The following is a 24,633-nucleotide window of genomic DNA, read 5'->3' as shown; positions in this document are numbered from 1 at the left end:
CACAAAATGAAAAAATCAAATGGTAGGATAATGTATGAAATAATGATATTGAGGAAAGTCACTTAAAGGGAATCCATGCAAACAGTAAAAGAAATTTCCTAGCAAATAATGGAAAACCCAAAAATGTTGGGAAATTGTTGAGAAATGGAATTAAAACTTACTGAAACCTAGTTTGTTTTGTCTTGTATTTGACAAAATTTAAATAATTTTAATTTTTGGTTACTTTTTGCAATTGAGAGAAAGAATCTAATGTTGGAAAGGTGGTTGGCATACTTTTTCTGATAAAATTATGTGAATAAAATCCTTGAATCTTTTGACTTTTACAGTATGAATATTGAAAGTCATTAAAAACGTAAAATAGTCTTACTTGTTTCTTCAAGAGACTCTTAACCCTTTGTTCATATAATTTTAATTTTAGGTCCACTTCTCTCTGCTTATCTGTTTATCAGTTAGCTGTTAGTTTGTCAGTGACTTAGCAGTTCTTCCCTCTCGTTTTTAAAAATTTCATGTATTTATTTTTGTTTGTACTGGGTCTGCGTTGCAAAGTGTGGGCTTCTCATCGTGGCTTCTTTGTTGTATGGACGGGCTCTAGGTGTGCAGGCCCAGTTGCTGTGTGCAGCTCGAGGGCACGTGGGGTTCAGTTGTGGCAGCACCACAGGCTCAGTTGCGGCTCATGGGCCCAGAGTGTGTGGGCTCATTAGCTGTGATGCCCGGGCTTAGTTGCGCATGGCATCTGTAATCTTCCCGGTCCAGAGATCGAAACCTTGTCCTCTGTATTGGCAGGCAGGTTCCTATCTACTGTGCCACCAGGGAACTCCTTCCCTGTCGTCACAGTGCATCTTTTATTAGATTTCCAGTCTCTCTTTATAGCTAAATCACACTGTATTATTATTGGAACATCTAGTCAGAGACATAACAAGGATGTCTGTGTGATGGCTGAGAGGTAGATGATAGTAAGTTGTCTATTTATTAGTATTTTCATGTTATATCTAGCTTTTTACAACCTTGTGACTTGAAATCTAGATAAGGAAGACTTCTGTGGGGATGTATGGAATCACTGAGCAGAAGCATTTATCACAGTGTGGCATGTGGGATGTTTTAGGAAATGTAAAGGGTAAATAAGAGGGTGCTCCTTTCAGGCAATTTGAAGTTAATGCTTTCTATATTGTTATTATAGTTGTTACTCTCTATCTGATTTAGAAATAGTTAATTTTAACAGGTTAGAAGTAGAAGGCTTAAAAAAAAAAAAGAAGTAGAATGCTTTGTTTTTAGCAGTCCTACAGCCCTCTAAATAGAAAAACAATTCCTTATTTGTTCTATGCTTTCAGTGAAAGATAACCAAGATAACCAATTAATGGGAGGTTGATATAAACCAGTATGAGTTAGAAATGGGCTTGAACTTAGATATGTGCCTGTCATCATCATTTTGTAGCACAAAGAGAAGAAGAAAGAGCAATTGGTAAAAGTTACAGAGTGGAGAGATTGAGTTGAGTGACTGAATGAGTCCTGGGATTTTTAAACTAATTCCAGAGACTCTAAACTGAAATACTTGCTTTGTTCTGCTCTGTAGTAATCTTTTGGTGGTATAGTAGTGCTGTGCTGTGCCTAGTTGCTCAGTCATGTATAACTCTTTTCCACCCCGTGGACTACAGCCCGCCAGGCTCCTCTGTCCATGGGGATTCTCCAGGCAAGAATACTGGAGTGGGTTGCCATGCCCTCCTCCAGGGGATCTTCCCAACCCAGGGATCGAACCCAGATCTCCAGCATTGCAGGTGGATTTTTTACTGTCAGAGCCACCAGGGAAGCCCAGTATAGTAGTAGACAGAACTTTATACTGGAGACAGAAAAATAGCTTGGTTAACAATTACATTTTTTAAATAGGCAAATGACTTCATCTCTTGGCCTTCATTTCTTGTCTGTAATAAAAGTAATACGATCTAACACTTAGGCTAGCTAACATGCTTAAAACTGTACTAAGGGGTTTACGTGGGTTGTCTTTTCAGTTCTTATGTTAGCATTGTTCAAGAGATGGTTTGTGGAGTCCTACATATAGAGAAATAGCAGTGTCCCAGAAGTAATGCCTCTGTGAGAGAGCAAAGCAACATTTCTTCAAGATATTTGAAGGAAAGTGACTTAAAGGCAAAAAAATACGCATACTCGGAGAAGGCAATGGCACCCCACTCCAGTACTCTTGCCTGGAAAATCCCATGGATGGAGGAGCCTGGTAGGCTGCAGTCCATGGGGTCACAAAGAGTCAGACACGACTGAGCGACTTCACTTTCACTTTTCACTTTCATGCATTGGAGAAGGAAATGGCAACCCACTCCAGTGTTCTTGCCTGGAGAATCCCAGGGACGGGGGAGCCTGGTGGGCTGCCGTCTATGGGGTCGCACAGTTGGACACAACTGAAGCGACTTAGCAGCAGCAGCAGCAGCAACAAGGACTTTCCTGGTGGCTCAGTGGTAAAGAATCTACCTGCCAGCGCAGGAGACACAGGTTCGATCTGTGATCCAGGAAGATCTTACATGCTGCGGAGCCACTAAGCTGGTGCGTCACAACTACCGAATCCCATGTGCCCTAGAGTCCATGCTCTGCAACTAGAGAAGCTACTGCAGTGAGAAGCCCGCGCACTGCACCAGAGAGTAGCCCCTGCTCACCACAACTAAGAAAAGCCCATGCAGCAACAGAGACTCAGCACAGCCAAAAAAAAAGGAACGGTAAAGTGAAAGGCTGTGGTAGTGGTAGTGTTTATATTGATGGATCCTGAGGACTTAGTCTTTCCACCTTTTCTTTGTCATCTGTCACCTTTGGTAACAGTGTATGATTGGCCCTGTAGAGAAGGGAGGACCATTGCTCTAATTTCTTGCACTAATTTCCAGTCATGTTGGACTCTTTTCGACCCCATAGACTGTATATAAACTGAAATACTTGCTTTGTTCTGCTCTGTAGTAATCTTTTGGTGGTATAGTAGTGCTGTGCTGTGCCTAGTTGCTCAGTCATGTATAACTCTTTTCCACCCCGTGGACTACAGCCCGCCAGGCTTCTCTGTCCATGGGGATTCTCCAGGCAAGAATACTGGAGTGGGTTGCCATGCCCTCCTCCAGGGGATCTTCCCAACCCAGGGATGGAACCCAGGTCTCCCACATTGCAGGTGGATTCTTTAGCAGCTAAACCACAAGGGAAGCCCAAGAATACTGGAGTGGGTAGCCTATCCCTTCTTCAGTGGATCTTCCCGACCCAGGAATCAAACTGGGGTCTCCTGCATTGCAGGTGGATTCTTTACCAACTGAGCTATCAGGGAAGCTCAGTTTCTTGCACAGGCATTCTGTAAGTTACAGATTTCATTTATCAAAGTAAACAATGGAAGCAATGGCATTCATAGTTAGAGCATGGATGTTGAGATATAAATGTTAGATAAAATTAGTAGCAAAATTGAAGGATCCCTGGGAGGAATAATAAGTTGGGGCAAAAGGCAGAGGTTCTTCTCCCACATTTGTTGGGAGTGGAAACTGAGACTAACTTGGAGGTCTTGAAGAGACAGGCCTGGTTCTAAATTTTGAAGCAGCCCCATGCAGCAGTGTGAGAGTATAGGCTTCCTGGAGGGTAGAGGAAAAAAAGTGCTAAGATGAGATAATTGAAAGTAGAATATTGCTAAGGAATTAGAGAACATTATGCTTAAGTTTTACTAGTGCATCTCCCCCCAACCCCGCCTGCCCGCCCCAGACACATCAAAACATTCTTAACAAGCCGTGTCTCCTAAATTGTTAAGTGCCAAAAGTAGAAGTGTCCTTTATTTTCTAGTAGAGAAAAGAGTCCTCATCTTCTCCATTAAGTCATTTGTTACCTGGTACCATTTGAAGATCCTTCCCACCCACCTCCTCCTGCTTCTCTGTTGGAATGAAATGGTTTTGTGCTTTGGCTGGCAGTGTCCTGAGTGGATCAGCACCGATTTAGTTTGTTTAAGCAGATGTTTTGTCTCTCTGATAAAAACGCCAGAGAAGAGGTTGCTTGAAAGATTTTTTTGGTTTGAATTTTAAGACCAAAAAAGAGAAAACAAAAAAAAACCCTCTCATCTGAAAGCTAGATGGGAGGAGAACATAAAGATTTGGGGAAGTCAAGTAAACAAGCAGGAGTTTAAAGTGGCTGTGTTTTCTTTAATACAGAGTAAAAAAGTGCCATTGCAAAGCATTATTTTGACCAAATAACAAGTTGTCATGATGTTGTGTAGAGAGTAATAAGCATTATGCATTATTAAGTTTGAAACAGTTAATCAACAAGTCCTAGATTTTAAAGATTTGTTGGCCTTTAAAGATAGAATATGAACTCATTTTAATGGTATTAGAAACACTTAAAAAAATTTATATATTTGTTTGGTTCCATTGGGTCTTTATTGTGGCTTGTGGGATCTTGAAGTTGTACCATATAGGATCTAGTTCCCTGACCAAGGATTGAACTCTGGGCTCCCTGCATTGGGAGCTCAGAATCTCAGTCACTGGACCATCAGGGAAGCCCTGTAAACACTTTTAATGCATGAAAAGTTGTGAAACTGAAGTCACTCAGTCGTGTCTGACTCTTTGCGACCCCATAGACTGTAGCCTACCAGGCTCCTCCGTCCATGGGATTTTCCAGGCAAGAGTACTGGAGTGGATTGCCATTTCCTTCTCCAGGGGATCTTCCCAACTCGGGTCTCCCGCATTGTAGACAGGCACTTTACCGGCTGAGCCAGATATCCATAAAAGAGGAAGGAAGGTAGAATGCAGCGAAGGACTAGAAGAAAGTGAGCAAACTCTGGAAAAGTTGAGAACAAAATTGCTGACTTGAGTTGCTGCTGCCTGTACAGTTTGGTCTGGATCAAGGAAAATAAGATAAGGGCAGAACAAAAAGGATAGTTTGCTGACTAGTGGCGGAGAAGGCTGAAACTGGGTAGCTGTGCTTATTTGCTCAGTCCTGTCCGACTTTGCAGGAAATGTTTAAAACCAATAGAAAAGCTTAATTGAAGGCTTTTTATGTGCCATCCTAGACTTTTTACACATTTAACCCTTGTGTAATCCTCATAACATACTGGCAATGGAAGTTTTAATAATTGTTGTGGATGGGGGAAACAGGTCTAGAGAGGTTAAAGTTTCAGCCAGTGCAACACAGCTAATGCGTGGCAGTCAGATAACACATTTGTCTGACTCCTTCATCACTTTGGTCCATACTGCATTTCTTTATTCCTAAGGCAAGTACACTGTCAGCCTTACACTTTTATATTTGCTTCCTGATGTGTAGTGTATAACCTGATATGATTTATGATATTACAATCAGAATATGATTGTAGTAGTTTTATAAGGATCATGATAGTTGAGGAAGAGCTTTTGATGCTGTGGCGAAATAATTTATGAAGATAAATTTGGAGACTACTGCGTTCTGGAAAGTGCCTCCAGAATTTTGAGTAGTGTCTCTACCCTTTCAGTTTCCTTCCATTACTTAAATCAGCAGGTATTTAGTGTGAGTACACAGGACTAAGGTGACTTTTGAGGTGTTCTGTTCACATACATGTGACCTGACAGCTGGCTTGTACTCTTAAGGACTCATATCCTAGAAGAATGCCAGCTTTTAATAACAGAGAAGAATGGTAAATAAATATGCCTGTGAAATATGTATATGTTTATAATTCTACATCAGTATTGCTGTTGGCTAGATCTAGGATAAAAAAGAACAATTTTCTTTTTAATAATTATATAATGAAAGAAAGCTAATTAGGAAATCAGGTGCAAATCCAGATTACTTTAGCTTTGTTTCTTCAGTCTGTAGTATCAGAATGCCAATATATTCATAATGGAGATATGTGAGAAATATTATCTGTCACGCGTGGAGAAAGAATAATACCTGAATTGTTTTTGAACTTTGTAATAAACTCCTTTTATGGTATATCGTCTTTGATTTTAAAATATTAGCTCAAATACTTTACTTTCAGCCTTAGCAAGTTTTCAGTAAATAAAAATCGGCCCTAAAACCTGGAAAGAATGATAGTGTGGTACACTAGTACTATAAAATACAACCTCGGAAACAGTCGAATTGAGGGGGTGGGAGAGTGGGGTGGAGCGGGGCGGGGCGGGTATTGGGGCAGAGGCTTTGAATTCCCTGAGATTCTACTTCACATTTTGTATGTGTGCACATTGGTGTGAGGTCACAGGCAAGGGAGCCATGATTTTCATTAGGTTCTCAAATGGTTTGGAACATACCCCCCAAAAGATTAAGGACTGCTTTAATCTTTAGAAGACAATAGGATTGTTGAGAACTTTTACTTTGGGACATTACAGAGTAATTTATGGCTACCAGATTAGCCCTCTGGCCATAAATAAATAGGAACCTGAACAAAACACATAAAACAACTGTTTTTGGATATTTTGTAACAGTCTAGGCAGGACTGCATTCCCTGAGAGAAGGGAAATAACAGTCACTCCTGCAATCTCCCAGGCTTTCCTTCTGAAACTAGATTCCAGTTAGACTCTAAGAAGGGTGAGGCAGTTTTGTTGAGAGGAGGAGACAAAAGTCAGAGAATACAGACTGGGGAGGTTGGCATTTGCAGGGGTGATTACCATAGATTGAGTTACAGGACAGTGAGATACAGAGATAACGCGGAGAGTTCCTTTGACTCTGGCTGGAACTCTGTAGGCTGGGCAAAAGAACAACTATTAGAGGAAGGACAATTGCCAGAGACTTGCTAGAATATTGGGACTTCACGTTTGGTTGGGAGACATTTCTAGTTTTGACCAGCCAGAATGGAGAGACTTTGTTGAATATCAGAACCATTTGAGAGAGTCCCCAGCAACGGCAATCTTTAAGGATAGAGTCAAAGTAACTTGAGAAGAGGCCACTCAAGCTCCACCTTAAAACTGTGCTGAAAAATAGGCCTCAGAAGGATTCAGCTGAGTCTCAACTAATTTAGCTGAACAAATCTCAACATTTAAGGAATCCATATATTAATAAATAGAAAACGTTCAGCATCTCATCCAGAATTACTAGACCTATGAAGAAATAGGAGAATGTAACCCTTAACTAGGAGAAAAATCAGTTGATGGAAACAGACCCAGAAGTGACAGAGATGATGAAGTTTTAAGATGCAGCTAAGTTAAGGAATTGAAAGGAAGCATGAGCACAAGAGAAATGTCACAAGTAAAAAACTCCTAGAACAGAAAAACATAGTATTGGAAGAGAAAAATTCAGCTGATGGGCTTAACAGCAGATTAAAAGAAGAAAAGACACTGCAGAAGAAAAAAATCAGTGTAAGGTAATAGGAACTGTCCAAAATGAAGCACAGGGGGAAACGTCTCGGGGCAAAAGAGCCTCAGTGACATGTGGGACATTATCATCAGGTGGTCTCATATATGTGCATTTGGAGTCCATCCGGATGGGAGGTAGGGATGCTGTGGTTGCAGGAAAAGTATTTGAAGAAATTAGTGGCTAGAAATTTTCCAAATACCTATGAAAACTTAAATCCCAAAGATGTTATAAAACTAGGTAGGATAAGTATAAAGGCACTGAGACACATCATCAGTGGCTAAAAACCAGTTACAAAGAAAAACCTCAAGAGAAGCCAGAGAGGGGAAAAAGACCATATTATACTTGCAAAAGAACAAAGATTAGAGCAAATGTTGATTTGTCATTAAACAATGTAAGCCAGCAAATGAGCAACATAACCACACAGAAGGAAGAAAAAGATAATCAAAATGCCTATTCTGATTTGATATTGTAAGACTAAAGATAAAAAGAACTGTAAGTGTGTATTTTTGTATATCTGATTTCTAATAAGGGTATGGGTTAGCAAGTCAGAAACTAAGATTGAACATATCAGTAAATATATTTTAGATAATGAGAGCCAGGTTTCTAATTGTTAAAAAGGTTACAGGTAAGGAAGGAAGAAGACTAGAAGGAACTCTGATGTTGAATTGGAATCAGAACTATCAGTATAAACTGATGGTCTTAATGTAGATGCATTATGATGGTTGTGGAAATGCAGATGTATGTGTATGCATGGTTTAGCATTCATGAATATGTTTTCTCTGTCCTGTGGAAATGCCTAGAAGAAGCAGTGATGTGCCAGTAGCAGTGAGCATATCTAGTGCCCAGATCTTGACCTCTTCGTTCAGTTTTTCAACAAAAGGAACCAGGGCTCATAAAAGAACTGACTGATCCCAGAACTGAGTTATAGGAAATCCAAGATGATCCTAGAGCTGCCAGAAAACAAAGATGTGCTCAGAAAAAGATGGGAAACATCAAAAGGATGTAAGAATCAACTTGAAAGAGCTTCTGATATCCAAAGTTGGAATGAAATAATTTTAGTATTGCATTATTATCAGTAGAATAAAACATCCATTAGTCCATATTGGTATGTGTACCAACAAACAAATGGCAGGTAAGTAGAAGGGACAAATTGTAAGTGAAGAATCCCAATTAGTAAGTATAAAACAATGACTGAAACAAAATCACTCAAGCGAATACTGCAGTAATAATTGTCACAGGCCATCCAGTGATAGAAGGTAAAGTCAGTGGGTGAAGGTATGATGAGAAACATTTGCATAGTCTCAAAAGATACTATTGATTACAATTTCTCTAAGAAATTATTGATTACAAAGGGAAAAACAGTAAATTGAGAGTGAGATTTTGTGGATACTACTCGCACCAAGTTATTAAGGTTAATGTCACAGAAAGATATCCATAATACATACCTCTTGATATAATGAACCAAGAAAGGCAGAACATTACATCTGTCGTGTTTTTGTGGTATTCTTATCAAAAAACAATGTAAAACCTTACTCAATTATGAGGAGACAGCAGACAAACCCAAATTGAGGGAGACTGCTACTAAAATCTGACCAGTATTCTTCAAAAGTGTCAAGGTCATGAAAGACAAGAAAAGACTGAGTAACTGTCACAGATTGGAGGAGGCTAGGGACACATGACAGCTAAATTTAGAGTGGGAACCTGGATTGGATCCTGGAGTACAATGACATCAGATAAAAAAAAAGGAAAAAGGCTGGTGGATTAGAACTGTAGTTATATATTAATTGCTTTGTACCAGTGTTACTTATTTTTGATGCATATACTATGGTTATATAAGTGTCAACATTAGAAGAAGCTGCATGAAACGTATAGGTAAACTCTGAGCTATTCTTGTAACTTTTTTTTAAAATAATTTCAAAATAAAATGTTTCTTAAATCTATAGTTTACCCAAAATGGGGGAAAAGAGTTGTAGAAACAGAGAAAGCCAGAAGACAATAGGATTACATAGTTTTTTCCTTTCAAGTTAGAATTCAGTCCTAACAAAAATAATCTTTAAAAACTGAAGCGAAAATAAAGACACTTTCCAGACAAAAGCTGAGAGAATTTCTTCTCAGCAATCTTGAACTATTAAAAATGTTAAAAAGTTTTTCAGGCTGAAGAAAATCATTCATCTACACAAAGGAATGAGATTAAGAAATGATAAACATGTGGGAAATATGCAATACCTTTTTCTTAAATTTTGATTTCTTTCAAAGACAGTTGGCTATCTAATGCAAAAATTTTTTATCTTTTGTAGGATTCATATTTAGGGAAATGTGGAAGTGTAACACATAGAAGAGAAACATTTTTTAAATAGTCCAGTCATAGGAGGAAGGGGCTTCCCTGGTGGCTCAGTGGTAAAGAATCTGCCTACAATGCAGGAGATGTGTGTTCAGTCCCTGGGTAAGGAAGATATAGAGAAAAATGGCAACCCACTCCAGTATTATTGCCTGGGAAATTCCATGGACAGGGGAGCCTGGTGGGCTATAGTTCATGGGGTTGCAAAAGAGTCGGACACAACTTAGCAACTAAACAATAGGAGAAAGGGGAAGTGTACTTCTGTATTAATACTAGAAGTGGTATAATACTGTTTGAAGGTAGACTGTCCTAAGTTAAAAATGTGTATTATAAATTGCTAGCATAACCATTTAAAAAAATTGTTGTTCATTCACTAAGTTGTGTCCGACTCTGCAACCCCATGAACTGCATGCAGCACAGCAGGCTTCCCTGTCCTTCACTCTTTCCCCGAGTTTGCTCAGATTCATGTTCCTTGAGTCAGTGATGCCATCCAACCATCTCTTTCTCTGTTGCCCCCTTCTCCTGCCTCAATCTTTCCCAGCATCAGAGTCTTTTCTAGTGAGTTGGCTCTGCACATGAAGTGACCAGAGGATTGGAGCTTCAGCTTCAGCATCGGTCCTTCCAATGAGTATTCAGGGTTGATTTTCTTGGTTTTGATCTCCTTGCTGTCCAAGAAAACTCTGAAGGGTCTTCTGTAGCACATAGTTCAAAAACATCAATTTTTTGGTGCTCAGCCTTTATAATTCAGCTCTCACATTCATACATGATTACTTTAAAAACCATAGCTTTGACTGTATGGACATTTGTCAGCAAAGTGATGTCTCTGCTTTTTAAAATGCTGTCTAGGTTTGTCATAACTTTTCTTCCAAGGAGCAAGCGTCTTTTAATTTTATGGCTGCAGTCACCATCTGCAGTGATTTTGGAGCCCAAGAAAATAAAATTGCCACTGATTCCATTTTTCTACCATCTGTTTGCCATGATGTGATGAGACCAGATGCCATGATCTTAGTTTTTTGAATGTTGAGTTTTAGGATGTAGAAAAATAGAATGCTCATACATTGCTAGTGGAAATATAAAATGGTTCAGCTGCTGTGGAAAACAGTGGTTCCTCAGAAAGTTAAACCTAAAATTACCACATGACCTAGAAATTCCACTCCTTGTGTATAACCCAAAGATTTCAAAACAGGTATATATACGTGTACATGCATATTCATGGGTATTCTTTACCAAGGCCAAAAAGGAGGACATGGTCAAATGTCCATCACCAGATGAGTGGATAAGCGATTTATGATCTATATGCATGTAGTGGAATATTACTCAGTCATAAAAAGTGATGGGGTACTGATACATGTGACAAGTGGATGGACCTTGGAAATATGCTAACTGAAAGAAGCCAGACACAAAAGGTCACATGTTATATATATGCTTTCTTTTATATGAAATACCCAAAAGAGACAAATCTATAGAGACAGAATGCAGACGGGTGGTTTCTGGGGGAGTGCGGGGTGGGGTAATGGAAAGCCAGTACTTAATGGGTATGGAGTTTCTTTCTGAAATGATAAAAGTGTTTTAGAACTGGATAGAGGTTCTGCCACACAATATTGTGAATATACTGGATCATTCACTTTAAAATGGTAAATTTTATGTTAACGTGAATTTTACCTTGATAGAGAAATGGCTAAGAGTGTGTATGGCCTAGAGTTAAACAGACGTGGAATTGAGTCCTGGTTTTTACCATCTGTTAATTCTGTGACCTTTAGTAAATTACTGTTAAGTTTTCTTCTCTGTAAAATAGGCATATTAGGGACATTCCTTGGTAGTCTAGTGGTTAGGACCCTTACTGCCAGGGGCCAGGTGCGATCCCTGGTTGGGGAACTTAAGATCCTGAAAGCTGTGTCACATGGCCAAAACGAAATTTAAAAAAAATAGGATTTAGTACTTTATCAGGATTTTTGTTAATATTAAATGAAATATTACATGTGAAATGCTTAGAATACTTAATAATTATCTAGTAAACATTAGTGTTAATTGATTTTTCTTTTGCTGCTGCTATTGGTTTTGATTTTATTCTCCATTGGTAGACTGGAAATAATAGTATGGACTAGAATTGTTCTGATGGTTTAATGAGATATTCATGCAAAGGGCTTTAAAAAGTACCTAGTGTGTTGTAAATTTTCAAAGTGTATACTAAGCTATTACTATTAAATGAAAGGATCTTAGAGGGAACTTTTATGCATTCTGCATTTTCATATTTGCATCCTGATAAAGAAGCTAATGTGCATATTGGAAAATAGCCTTTTCAAAATTTGTGCTGTTATGACTAGTGAAGTGAAGTCACTCAGTCGTGTCCGACTCTTTGCGATCCCATGGACTGTAGTCTACCAGGCTTCTCTGTCCGTGGGATTTTCCAGGCAAGAGTACTGGAGTGGGTTATGACTGGACTTGGTCTTATAAATACATCAGATTAAGCTACATTCAAAGGATTACAGGTGTGCAATTCTTATTTCCTCTCCTGGTGTGGTGAAAACTCTTGATTTTCACTTGTAAAAACCATATATACTGATTATTTAGCTATAAGTTGTTAAACTTCTGTTGTCTGGAGTTTATTATATAGGTTATTTCTACTTGCATTACCATTGATGTGTCATCAGAAGCCAAGCTTTGGAGAACTGCTCTTTATAGTGACTAGAAGTTGCAGTTATTTTTCTTACCATTGGATGGTGCTTCTATAGCATCATTAAAGCAAATGTTTTAGCTGATACTTTCTCACTTTGCTGAGCAACTGAAAATTGATAAATGAGCTAGACTGTGGTAAATTGAAATACCCGTTTGAACTGGATCCCGGGAATCTGTAAAAAGCAAGGATTTCCTCTAGTATGTTTTTACGTAAGCAAAACCTGGAGATAAATCTCTGGTTGAATCAAACCCTATGATTCTGTGGTAATTTAAGAAATGATAGTGTTGCAGGAGAATATGATTCTTCCTGGCAAAATCTTAAAGGATGATAGGTTTTCCTAGCTTCCCTTGGCAGCTGAGCTATCAGTTCTGCTCTGATCAAATTGTATCAAAAACTTTTCTGTTTTGTCCTCAAGTGTAGGTTTTTCCAACCTATGTTTGGGGGTGTGGAAAGTGCGTGACAAAGGTATTAGAAAAGTGCACAGTTGTAAAAGTTGTGTTTGAGAGTGACTGTTAGAAGACTGGAGGGAATAAGACAGTAGGGGTGGCTTGGGGCTGTGCTAGAAATTCAGTGATCAAGCTGGAGTGCTTGCACAGTAGAGAGAACATTTGTAAACATACTTCCTCCTCTGTTAACCTAATTTTTATTTCTGTTCATGTAATAAATACTTGCAGAGTTTTAGAAGTTACATAGTAGTTCAAGACCGGTGACAACAGCAGCGGCAATAAATCCTTGCCCCATGCTCACTTGTGTGTTAACCTTTTCCCAAACATTTTTTGGTCTGGTCTTGTGATATTCAACCCCATATTCCACTTTAAAAAAAAAGCCAATTTGAGAAATTTTCTCTTGTTATGAAATGTGAGAAGTAAATTCTCGAATAGTATGAGACATTGTTGGCATCTCCCCCTTTATCTTCTCGGATAGTTCTAACACATGTGAACTGCTAAGCCAGGCAGTGTACTATACTTGCATTTCCTTTCTTGGACAGCTTTCTGTTGTCACTGTAGCTTGCAGTCCCTTCATTGTTACATTTGCTTAGATTTCAAGGGACTGTTCATACTTTATCCCAAACTCTGCAACAGAATTACCAGACCCTCTGAATTCTTCTTTTCATTTAAATTTCAGTCATACCATTTCATTCCCTTCCATCTTAGGAGGCATATCTCTTGGACCCTTTCTCTGCATTTGTCTTGTTTTCTGTCGTCATTCTCTTCTGAACTGGTGGCTTCTCTTGGCCAGTTTGAACTGCCCTTTACATCAGTCTTTTTTTGCCTCTGGCCATGCTATGCAGCTTTCAGGAACTTAGTTCCCAGACCAGGGATTGAACCTAGGCCATGGTAGTGAAACCATCGAACTGTCAGGGAATTCCCTCCATCACTCTCTTTGCTGGATTTCTTTTCTTCCTATTCTTGGTAAAGCAACCTCTCCTTGTAACTGTTTTAGAAAATACATGGGAGCTAAGTATTTTGAGATCTTTCATGTTTGGAGATACCTTTATTTTACTCTCTTATTTGATTTTGGCTGGATATAGATTGAAGATACTTTTTATTTACCTTTTTGTATTCTGGATTCTAGTGTTGTTGAGTTGTTCAGAGTTGTTGTTTTTGATTATTTAATATGGCCTAGTTTGTTTCTCTAAGCTTTTGTATATATTATTCCTGAAATTTATCTTTAGCCCTGAAATTTCGTGATGGTATGACTTGGCATAGATACTATTTTATTCATTATGCTGGGCGCTTGGTGAGTCTTTCAGTCTCGGATTCCTTTGCCTCTGTCATTGCATAGGGTCTTTGTTGCTGTGCGGGCTTTTCTCTAGTTGTGGTAAGTGAGGGCTACTCTCTAGTTGTGGTGCACAGGCTTCTCTATGTGCTGGCTTCCCTTGTTGCAGAGCATGGGCTGTAGGGGGCTTGGGCTTCAGTAGTTGTGGCCTTTGAGCTCTAGAGCACAGACTCAGTAGTCATACTGCACCGGCTTAGTTGCTCCGAGGCATGTGGGATCTTCCAGGATCAGGGATTGAACCCGTGTCTCCTGCGTCAGCAGGCGGATTCTTACCATTGAGCCACCAGGGAAGTCCTTTCTTGAATTTCTTGAGTTAGATGTCAGCCTCTTGGTTTGATCTTCTGCCTTGTCATGCATGTCTCCCATATATTCCATTCTTTGTTGTTTTATTGTATTTTCTGGGAGATCTCATTTTTCCCTTACAGCCTTTCTGTTGAATATATTATTTCTGCCTTTTTAATTTCCGGGAGTTCGGATTCTAGTTCGGATTTCTGTTCCTTCCTCCCCACTTCCTTCCCTTCCGTCTTGTTCTGAGAAGATAAAAGGAACTATATCTTTTCCTCTGCATTGCCCCCGTTTCCTCCAGGTTTCCTCTTTTGTTTGCTTGTTATATTTCACTGGGTTAGTTGGATTGTTCAGTCCTGTTCAGAGTTGGTCTTGACAACCAGGTCATTTTAGGATTTTTTTTTTTTTTTCAGTAATTCCCAGAGAAACAAAAATACAGGCTGTAGACATAGTTTGAGGTTTATAAATGTCAGACAGATGGCCCTTTTTTCCTTTTGATTGGGTGTAGGAAACAGATTGAAAGGGCTGAGCTGAAGATTTAGTTGGTAAAAAGAGCGAGACAGGTCCTTGGGGATCTATAATACTTTTGCATCATGTACTTTGCAACTCTGTGTTACTAGATGCATCAGTTCAGTTCAGTTGCTCAGTCGTGTCCGACTCTTTGCGACCCCATGAATCGCAGCACGCCAGGCCTCCCTGTCCATCACCAACTCCTGGAGTTCACTCAGACTCACGTCCATTGAGTCAGTGATGCCATCCAGCCATCTCATCCTCTGTCGTCCCCTTCTCCTCCTGCCCCCAATCCCTCCCAGCATCAGAGTCTTTTCCAATGAGTCAACTTTTTGCATAAGGTGGCCAAAGTACTGGAGTTTCATCTTTAGCATCATTCCTTCCAAAGAAATCCCAGGGCTGATCTCCTTCAGAATGGACTGGTTGGATTTCCTTGCAGTCCAAGGGACTAGATGCATAAACATATAATATTGTTATGCCTTCTAATTCATTGACATGTTAATCATTATGAAATGACCCTGTTTATCCCTGGTAGTACTCTTTTCTGCAAGTTATTGAAGGCGATGGTTTTTTGCTAATAAGGAAACATCTTTTTATTCTTTTGCATTAACATATTAGATATTAAAATTTTCTTTCAATTTCCTAATTGTAAAAAAGCTATGTAATTCTTTCTTTTCTATCTTGGATCTTACGTATGTTTTAAATTGGGCACTTTGCTCAAAATTGCATACATAGTGAACTTCCAGAACCAAACATTTTGAAAGTGTGTTTTTATGCCAGTTAAATTTAGTATAGCCACATTCAGAGCCATAGATACAATTTACCTTTTTTTTTTCCCCTGTGTTGTAGGAATAGACTTTAAGATCAAAACAGTTGAATTACAAGGAAAGAAGATCAAGCTACAGATATGGTAAGTGATTCTAATTTACTTACTTTATGTAGTAGAATGCCAAGTTTCCTGAAGTTTAGACAGTGAAATCCTTCCTTGTCAACTGTTTAATTCTAGGAGACTTCCCTTTCCAAGCCAATAGTCAGGTGACCTTTCAGTGATGTTTATTTATTTATTTTTAAAAAATTTATTCTATTTTAGTTTTTAATATAAATTTATTTATTTTTATTTGAGGCTAATCACTTTACAATATTGTATTGGTTTTGCCATACATCAACATGAATCTGCCACGGATGTACACGTGTTCCCCATTCTGAACCCCCCTCCCACCTCAGTGATGTTTAAAAAAAGAATTGTCATGGGCTTTGGAGTCCATGAGAGCTGACTTGAGTGTTTTACCTTTTCCACTTATAGTGTGAACTTGAGTAAGTTACATACCACCTTGAGGCCCTTACATCTTCACATGTAAAGTGGAGATAATATCATTTATCTTAAAAGATTGTTACAAGGATTACATGAAGTAATCTATGTAATGCCTTTAGCACAGTACTTGGCTCAGAAACACCATATAAAAATTAATATAATCTTTTTTTTTTGGTTTAGAGGATCTTAAGCTAAAATATTTGTTTTCTTTAGTGTGTATAAATCTTTATAGGCTTTAGCATTATTTTCATTAGTTTGTATAGGGTTTGACCCATTGAAGTACAAAAAAATTCTTTAAATTTGCATTCAAGTATGTATCATAGACTTTAAAATTATAATATCTGTATTTTTCAGTGAATGTTTGGTGTTCACAATGACCTGTGAGATGTATATTATTTCTCCCCGCCCCCCCCCCCCCCCCCAACAGCCTTGTTGAAGTACAACTAGTATACAGTAAACCACCCATATTACAGTTTGGTAAGCTTTGAAATATGTATAAATCTGTGAAACCATCACCATAATCAAGATAACCAACATATCCATCACCTCAGGAGTTTCCTCAAACTTCTTAATAATCTCTCCCTCCTGCCTGTACCTGGCTCCCAGGCAACCACTCTCTGCTTTCTGTCACTATAGACCAGTTTCCGTTTTCTACTACTATATATAAATGGAATCATATAATGTGTTACTTTTCTTTGTCTTTTTGAGAAGGAGGAGTCTGGCTTCTTTACTCAGCATAATTATTTTGAAAGCTATCAATGATTTTATGTGTAGCAGTAAGTTCATTGCTTTTTATTGCTAAGTTGTATTCTGTTGTTAAGATATACAACAACAACTTTATTCACCATAAAGCTGCTACAAATGCTTCCTTTTCTCTTGAATTACTCCTATTTTATAGATAAGGAGATGGAGGCATTTTGAAATAGTTTCAGAAAATAGTTTTGTGGGTTTTTTTTTTTTTTAAATGAAAAACTATTTCAAAATAGTTTAAACAAAAGTCTTACAGCATGTTAATAGCAGAGCTGGGAGGCATTACATCCTCTGAATGTAGGGTTGGGAGTGACATTCTTAATTGCAGTACTGCCTCTTCTAAATAGTAGTTTGTCGATTGATTTTGTCACTCTTTCCAGTAACTGTCATTCTTCTTTCTTCATTTCCAGTCAACAGTTGTGTTAAATTTGAACTCATGTTATCTTTGGTAGTTGGGATTCCCTAGTGACTCAGAGGGTAAAGCATCTGCCCTAAATGTGGGAGACCCGGGTTCCATCCCTGGGTTGGGAAAATCCCCTGGAGAAGGAAATGACAACCCGTTCCAGTACTCTTGCCTAGAATATTCCATGGATGGAGGAGCCTGGTGGGCTATATAGTCCGTGGGGTCGCAAAGAGTCAGACGCGACTGAACAACTTCACTTGTTCACTGTCTTTGGTAGTTACTATAATCAGATCTGTCGTGGAATGGTTATGAGAATTGGTGGTCCATGTAAAGCTCTTGGAGCAATCTCCAGTGCATAATTCGAGAAATCAGGTGTTATTTGGGGATCTCCCATGATGAGTTTAGAACCCTAAAAGTAGTAACATATTTGAGTAGAGGAACAAGCTAACAAATTGCAAAGTCATAGTTGGAGAGTTAGAAGGAGAATTAGGAGAGGACATTGTCTCAGAATCCAAAAGATAGTTTCAAAAGTTAGGCATAATTAGAAGTGGTATATGTCTAATCAGGAAGTCTTCATTAGCTGACCATGTAATTAGAAGTCCAATCTTTATAGCATCTTTCAAATTTAATACAAATGTTTTAAAGATTAGAAAGCATTTCCTAAATTTAATAGTTCTCTGAAGCCCAGTCCACTTGATCATTGTTTTTTTCTTTCTTTCTTTTCTTCTCTTTAGCTAGGAAATAATTCAGCAAATGAAATGTCTTATATACAATTTCATTATAATTAAAATGATCTCAAGGGAAAAGATGTCAGTTATTTAGTATTCTGAATTTCAACCAGCCCCTCCCATCCTCCTTTATTCTTAGCCTCGGGTCTTATTCAGACCATGTCCCTACAAAACATTTGTCTTTCAAGCCCTCTCTGAAGCTCTGCCACACTGATTGGCTCTCTTCTTAACTGTATCCCCTCTATACAGGGGATACAATTAGTGTTTAAGCTAATAATTTTCAAACTTTGTGACAATAGTAAAGATACGTATTACATTGTGACTCAGTGTGTGTGTGTGTGTGTGTGTGTGTGTGTGTGTGTGTAGCAGAAGCACACGCCTGTGTGTTTTTCCTCATGCATGTATCAGACCTTGCCTTGCTAAATGTGCTGTTTCTCTACACCGTGTCCTCCACAAACTTTCCCTGCTGTTTCTTGACTCCTGACTGGAAACATTTTCCCCTCCCCCCACCGTTTTAGTCTCTAGCTATTAGAAGTGTAACATATTAACTAATACTTGGTCTTAAAAAGAGCCTTCCTCAGAAGATGCTTTTTTGAAATAGTCTTCCAGTCTAGCTTTCCAGATTAATATAGAAAAGATTACTACTGTTTCTATAAGACTCAAGTATAGCACAGAAGTGATAACATTTATAATTTAGAGTTGTTTAATTTTTTACAAAATTTTAATAGAACCTCTGTTTCCTTCCAAACACTTTGGAAGGAAAGTTTGCTGTAGTTTAGATTGTCATATATACAGCTGACTGCTTTTAATTTGAACTTCCATTTGCTTATAAAGACCAGAAATGAGTTGACTGGTTAAAATTTGTGCTTAATATAAGAGGTTAGCATTATGCCAGCTGATTTTGTTTCTTTGCTTGAGTTGACGTGCTTGTTAATATTCCAGGGAAGAAAAAAAAGTCTTGTAGCTCTAGGTTAAAAGATCTGGGATATGCACAGTGTTTCAAGAAGGCTTTTAGTGTGAAAAACCCCATTACTCATAATTTATAACGGTTCTAAAAATTCAAAAGGCTATTCTCAACTTAAATGCTTTGCTTCAAAATGCTGTGCTACAAAAAAAGCACAGTGATTTTTATCTCTTTAGTTTGAATGAATATATTCAGGTTCTTGTTTCAGCATGAAAAATTGTTCTGTGATTGAATATTTGTTTTGGAAACTGTCTTTAGACTGTGCTGCTAAAGCTGTGTCTTATTTTTCTTACTTGAGTGATCTTCACTTCTTGCTTTCTTTCCAGGAATCTTTCTGTTTAACTGTTGCATAAGGGTCTCACCTGTCCTGCACAAGTGTGTGGGCCTAAAATTAGCTTGTTTGGCTGATAGAGAAGCAGCTGGGGCTTTTTAAATCCTGGATCTCTAGAAAGTTTCTACTGAAGTATCTGACTAACTACATTTTCCAGAGTAGTGAGGAAAACAGTTACAGTGAGTTACTTCAAATCTGCCTTTTTTCTCTCTTTTCTTTTCCTTTTTGTTAATTGTTGAGGGAAGGGAGGTGTCAGAAATGTTTGCCACTGTCAACATCTATATCTTGTACCAGCAACACGTTTTAGCATCAACACAGTTACCAGAAACCAGTAGTATCATATTGTAGAGGAATTAACCATTTACCTACATGAAGTGTCAGATACATGGAAGTCATCTTTGAGTCTTCCAATTCCCTTAGCCCCAGCTTTCAAGTTAGCAAGTCTTACTTATCCTATCTCTAAAATATGCTTAGAGTCCAAATATAGTTTGCTGTCTCCATTGCTATCCCTGGTCCTCCATTACCTCTTTGGACCATTGCAGTAGGCTTTTAATATTCGAAGAAGTCCTTACTTCTCCTTTGGCCTTCTTCCAGTACTTTTCCCAAGTAATAGCCTTGGTAACCTTTTTGAAATACAAATATGATCATGATTGTCATTCCTTCCTCTGTTTATAGCCATTTTGACTTTCCATTGTATTTCAAATGAAAACCAAAGTTCCAAATCCAAGTTCCTTTCCACAGTTTACAGAGGAGGCCCCTGCCCATTGTTCCAACCTCATATTTTGCTCCTTGTGTGTATAGTCTCTACCCTCAGGTGATCTCCTTTCAGTTCCGTGAACACAGCAAGCACTTTTCTGGCCTTTGTACATATCTTGTAGATCCCCGTTTAACCCACCCAACTGTAGCTAGACTAAGCATTCCGAAGTACCACTCCATTCCAGAGGCTTCTCATTTCAACAAATAAATTTTAAAATTCCAGGTTCTGGCTACAGCCCTTTCTGACTTTCCATCTCTTACCAGTTCTGCTCCAGCCACTGTGGCCATTTTTTCCCGTCTGCAGGAAATGTGTTCCCATCTTCAGGCCCTTGTAATTCACCTGTTCCTTCTGCTTGGAATGCTTTTCATCAGATCTTTGTGATGCTGCTGTCTCTCATTCAATCTCAGTTCATTGTTACCCTCTGAGAGAGGCCCTGCTTGATAACTAGCTAAAGCCACCCCAGTCCTTTAGGTGGCTGCTGCTGCTGCTAAGTCACTTCAGTCATGTCCGACTCTGTGCGACCCCATAGACGGCAGCCCACCAGGCTCCCCCGTCCCTGGGATTCTTCAGGCAAGAACACTGGAGTGGGTTGCCATTTCCTTCTCCAGTGCATGAAAGTGAAAGTGACGTCGCTCAGTCGTGTCCGACTCTTAGCGACCCCATGGACTGCAGCCCACCAGGCTTCTCCATCCATGGGATTTTCCAGGCAAGAGTACTGGAGTGGGGTGCCATTGCCTTGTCCGTCCTTTAGGCTAGGGGTCCCCAATCCCCCTGACACTGGTCTGTGGCCTGTTAGGAACTGGGCTGCACAGCAAGAAGGGATCAGTGGGTGGTTGAGCAAGGGAAACTTCATCTGTATTTACAGCGGCTCCCCATCGTATGCATCCTGAGCTCTGCCTCCTGTTAGATCAGTGACGGCATTAGGTTCTCATAAGAGCACAGACCCTACTGTGAAATGCACGTGCAAGGGATCTAGGTTCCCTGCTCCTTATGAGAATCATCCCCAAACCAATCCCACTCCACATCACCCCCAGTCCATGGAAAAATTGTCTTCCATGAAACCTGTCCCTGGTTCCAAAAAAGGTTGGTGGCCGCTGCTTTAGGCATGATCACACTTATCTTAGTTTATCTTTGTCATAGCATTTTTTAGTATCTAAATTTACCACATTTAAAAACTGTGTTCATTCTTATTCCCCCCACTAGAATATCAGCTTTTTAAAGGTAGGGATCCCATCTGTCTGATTTGTGGCTATATAACCACTCCCTAGAACAGTGCCTAGCAGATACAGATGCTGAATACATATTTGTTGACTGAATAACTGATTGATTTCTGTTCATACTTCACTTTTCACTCAACCTTCAGCATCACCTCTAGAGAGAGGACTGCCCTGATTATACTATCTAGATTTCTTCCTCCCTCCCCTTTATGTCATTCTTGATCGTTCCACCCTGTTTACCTTGTTAGCATTTGTCACAATTTGGAATCATATATATTACTTATTGCTTTCCCCCACTGGAATGTAATCTCTGCAAGGGCAGTTATCAGGCTTTGTTTGACTTTTAACCTTTTTTGGAAGATAAAGATGAGCATAATTTCAACTCATGGTATTTTGGGTGTAGAGAAGTTGCGTATCAGTGAGGAAATCCAAGTCTTGTTAAAATAAAACTCAGTGTGGACTTTCCTGGTGTACCAGTGGTAAAGAATCCATGGTCTGGTATGATCTCACATGCCTCGGGCAACTAAGCCCATTCACCACAACTCTTGAGCCTGTGGTCTAGAGCCTGGGAACCCCAACAAGAGAAACCACTGCAATGAGAAGCGTGTGCACCACAATTAGAGTAGTCCCCGCTTGCCACAACTAGAGAAAGCTGATGCACAGCAATAAAGACCCAGCACAGTCGTAATTAGGTAAAAATTTTTTTTAAAAAAAACCTCAATGTGAGAAATTTAGCATCTTAATTTTTAAAGTAAAGAATAGCTTCATTATGTTACCAAAAATTTAAAGTCATGAAATTTGAAGTCTCTGCTTTTCCGAACAGGTTAGTGTTGTCTCTGGGCTGTTCTAGTGCTGTTAGTGCCCATACCAAAAATAACTGTCATAATAGCATCCAGAGGACACAGCTTCCTTGACCCTGTGTTTGGGTCTAAACTATTAAGGAAATATGCTATTTTCGTTCTAGGAATGTATCACTCCTTTCATTATGTGTCAGTGGGAAAAATAGGGTTTTATAATAGTCTCTTAGGTGTACACCTCTTACTTTATGTAGAGGAAATTATATTGCCATTGATTAATAAGTTCAAAAACCTGTTTATACTACGTAGGCAGAGAAGAAAAAAATTTTAATAGAGGAAAACTGAGTGGTTTTTGAAAACAGGCTTAAAAAACCCTGTAATATGGGACATAAAAAGATAATGTGAACATGCACAATGTATAATTGCTCTTCAGATAAGAAAACCCTGCTTTTGGTGATTGGAGTCAACTAGTCTTTAGACCTGAGTATATGTGTGTATGTAAACCTAAAAATAATTTGACTGTGAATTAGCAGCTGTGACTATTTGTTCCTCTGGGCAAAGGGTCACAATTAGCATAGAGGTAGTGAGACAGGGTCTGTCTAGTTTGAAATAAGTTGTTGATTGCCCTAACAGTTGTTAGGGCTGGTATTAGGATCCAGGAAAAGGATAATTTTAAAAGACTTGGCAAGGAGAGCATATTAAAAAGAAGGAAGATAGGATGGAAGAAGTTCTGGAAAATGGGAGAGACAAAAATCAGAGAACAGATGGAGCAGTATGCAGTTAATCAAAACAAAAACTCTGAACCTGAATAATGAGTATTTTTTTGGAGGGGCCATTAATATTTCAGTATCTTTTATATTAGTATTTCATAACTAAGGATTATAACATAAAATTTCCTGTCTAGGTGCCACTGGTTTAGATTTAGCTCAGTAGTTTTGACATAATATTGAGGTAATGGAAGTAAAAAATTGTGGCATAAGAATGTATATAAATACATAAATACAAATTCTTATGTGTGTAGTCTCTTAGTGGTCTAACCTAATTCTAGGATATAACATAGAAGAACTGATTGCATGTCTATTCGATGGTTTTCTTAAATGATATATAATTTATCTGTTTTGATTAAATTACATTTTGGGGGCAGTTTTTTTTTTGATAAATACTGTGTATTCTACAGTGAACAAGACAAATCTCTGATGGGACCTACCTTTTAGAGGTCATGGGAGGCAGTAAATAAATCTATAATAAGTGCTTTGCAGAGAAGTGAAGTAAAGTAAGGAGATAGAATGGAGAGATACTGGAAGACTATTTAAATTGGAGGACAGAGAAGACTTCTGATAAGGTGATGGTTAAAATGCAAAGATGAGGTGTCAACCATGTTATGTGTGCCCTTGTGAGCATAGCCAATACGGAAGCTGTCAGGTGAGACCAAGCTTGTGAATTTGGGGACATGAAAAAATGTGGCTCAAGCTATCAGGAAAAAGAGTGCCTCAAAATTTGAGGGTCTGGTGAAAAGTGTAAATTCTGTTAACACTTTGTAAACTTCAGGGCAAGGGTTTTGGAATTGGTTGTGGTTATAATGAATTGTCATTTGTATGTTCAGTTTATATTTTAAACTGTCATGTTTTCCACTTGTTTTGTTGTGACTTTGAAGCATAATTCACATACCTTACAGTTCCCCCGTTTAAAATGTAAAGTTAGTTTTTTAGTAATTTTCCAAGGTATATTCACCATCATTACAATTTTAGAATGTTTTCATACTTCTAGAAAGAAACCCACACGTTTTAGCAGCTTCTTCCCATCCTATCCAAACCATCTTCAGTTGGGGCAACCACTAATCTCTGTAGACTCCTATTCTGCATGTTTCATTTAAGTGAGATTAATTAATCAAAACTATATCATCTGTTCAAATGCAAAACTATGAGACTTTGAGAAGAAAACATAGGAGAAAATCTTTGGGAACTAAGATTAGGTGAAGGGTAGATACAACACTATCAACCGCAATCCATAAAGATTTAAAAATTAATAAATTGGACTTCAACATAATTTAAAATTTTTGGTCTACCAAAGACCCTGTCAAAAGAATGAAGAAACTCATTATAGGCCTGGAGAAAATAATTCTAAATCAAATATCTGACAAAGAACTTTTATGTAAAAAGAACTCTCAACACTCAGTAGTTTAAAAAGAAGAAAGAAATAGGCAAACCATCCAATTAGAAGACACACAAAAGACACAAACAGACATTTTACTGGAGAGGATGTATGGATGACAGTTAGTTACATGAAAAAATGTGTAACATTGATTAGTCATCAGTTCAGTCCAGTTGCTCAGTCGTGTCCAACTCTTCGCAACCCCATGGACTGCAGCACACCAGGCTTCCCTGTCCATCACCAACTCCCAGAGCTTGCTCAATCTTATGTCCATCGAGTCGGTGATGCCATCCAACCATCTCATCCTCTGTCGTCCCCTTCTCCTCCCGATTTCAATCATTCCTAGCCTCAGGGTCTTTTCCAAT

At 38.7% G+C, this 24,633-nt stretch overlaps 1 protein-coding gene across 1 annotated transcript in view; it reads left to right on the top strand.

Annotated features, from left to right (window-relative positions):
- The window catches only part of RAB10 (RAB10, member RAS oncogene family), a 63,003-nt gene that overhangs the window by 27,671 nt on the left and 10,699 nt on the right, over positions 1-24,633 (top strand). The window contains exon 2 of the mRNA XM_052648511.1: positions 15,708-15,768. Within this exon, the coding sequence (XP_052504471.1) occupies positions 15,708-15,768 (61 nt within the window). The remainder of the gene's footprint in view (positions 1-15,707; positions 15,769-24,633) is intronic.

This window comes from Budorcas taxicolor, chromosome 11, assembly GCF_023091745.1.
Source record: "Budorcas taxicolor isolate Tak-1 chromosome 11, Takin1.1, whole genome shotgun sequence".
Classification (NCBI taxonomy): Eukaryota; Metazoa; Chordata; class Mammalia; order Artiodactyla; family Bovidae; genus Budorcas; species Budorcas taxicolor.
Note: the sequence above shows the minus strand (reverse complement) of the source record. Positions and strands in the feature narration are given on the sequence as shown.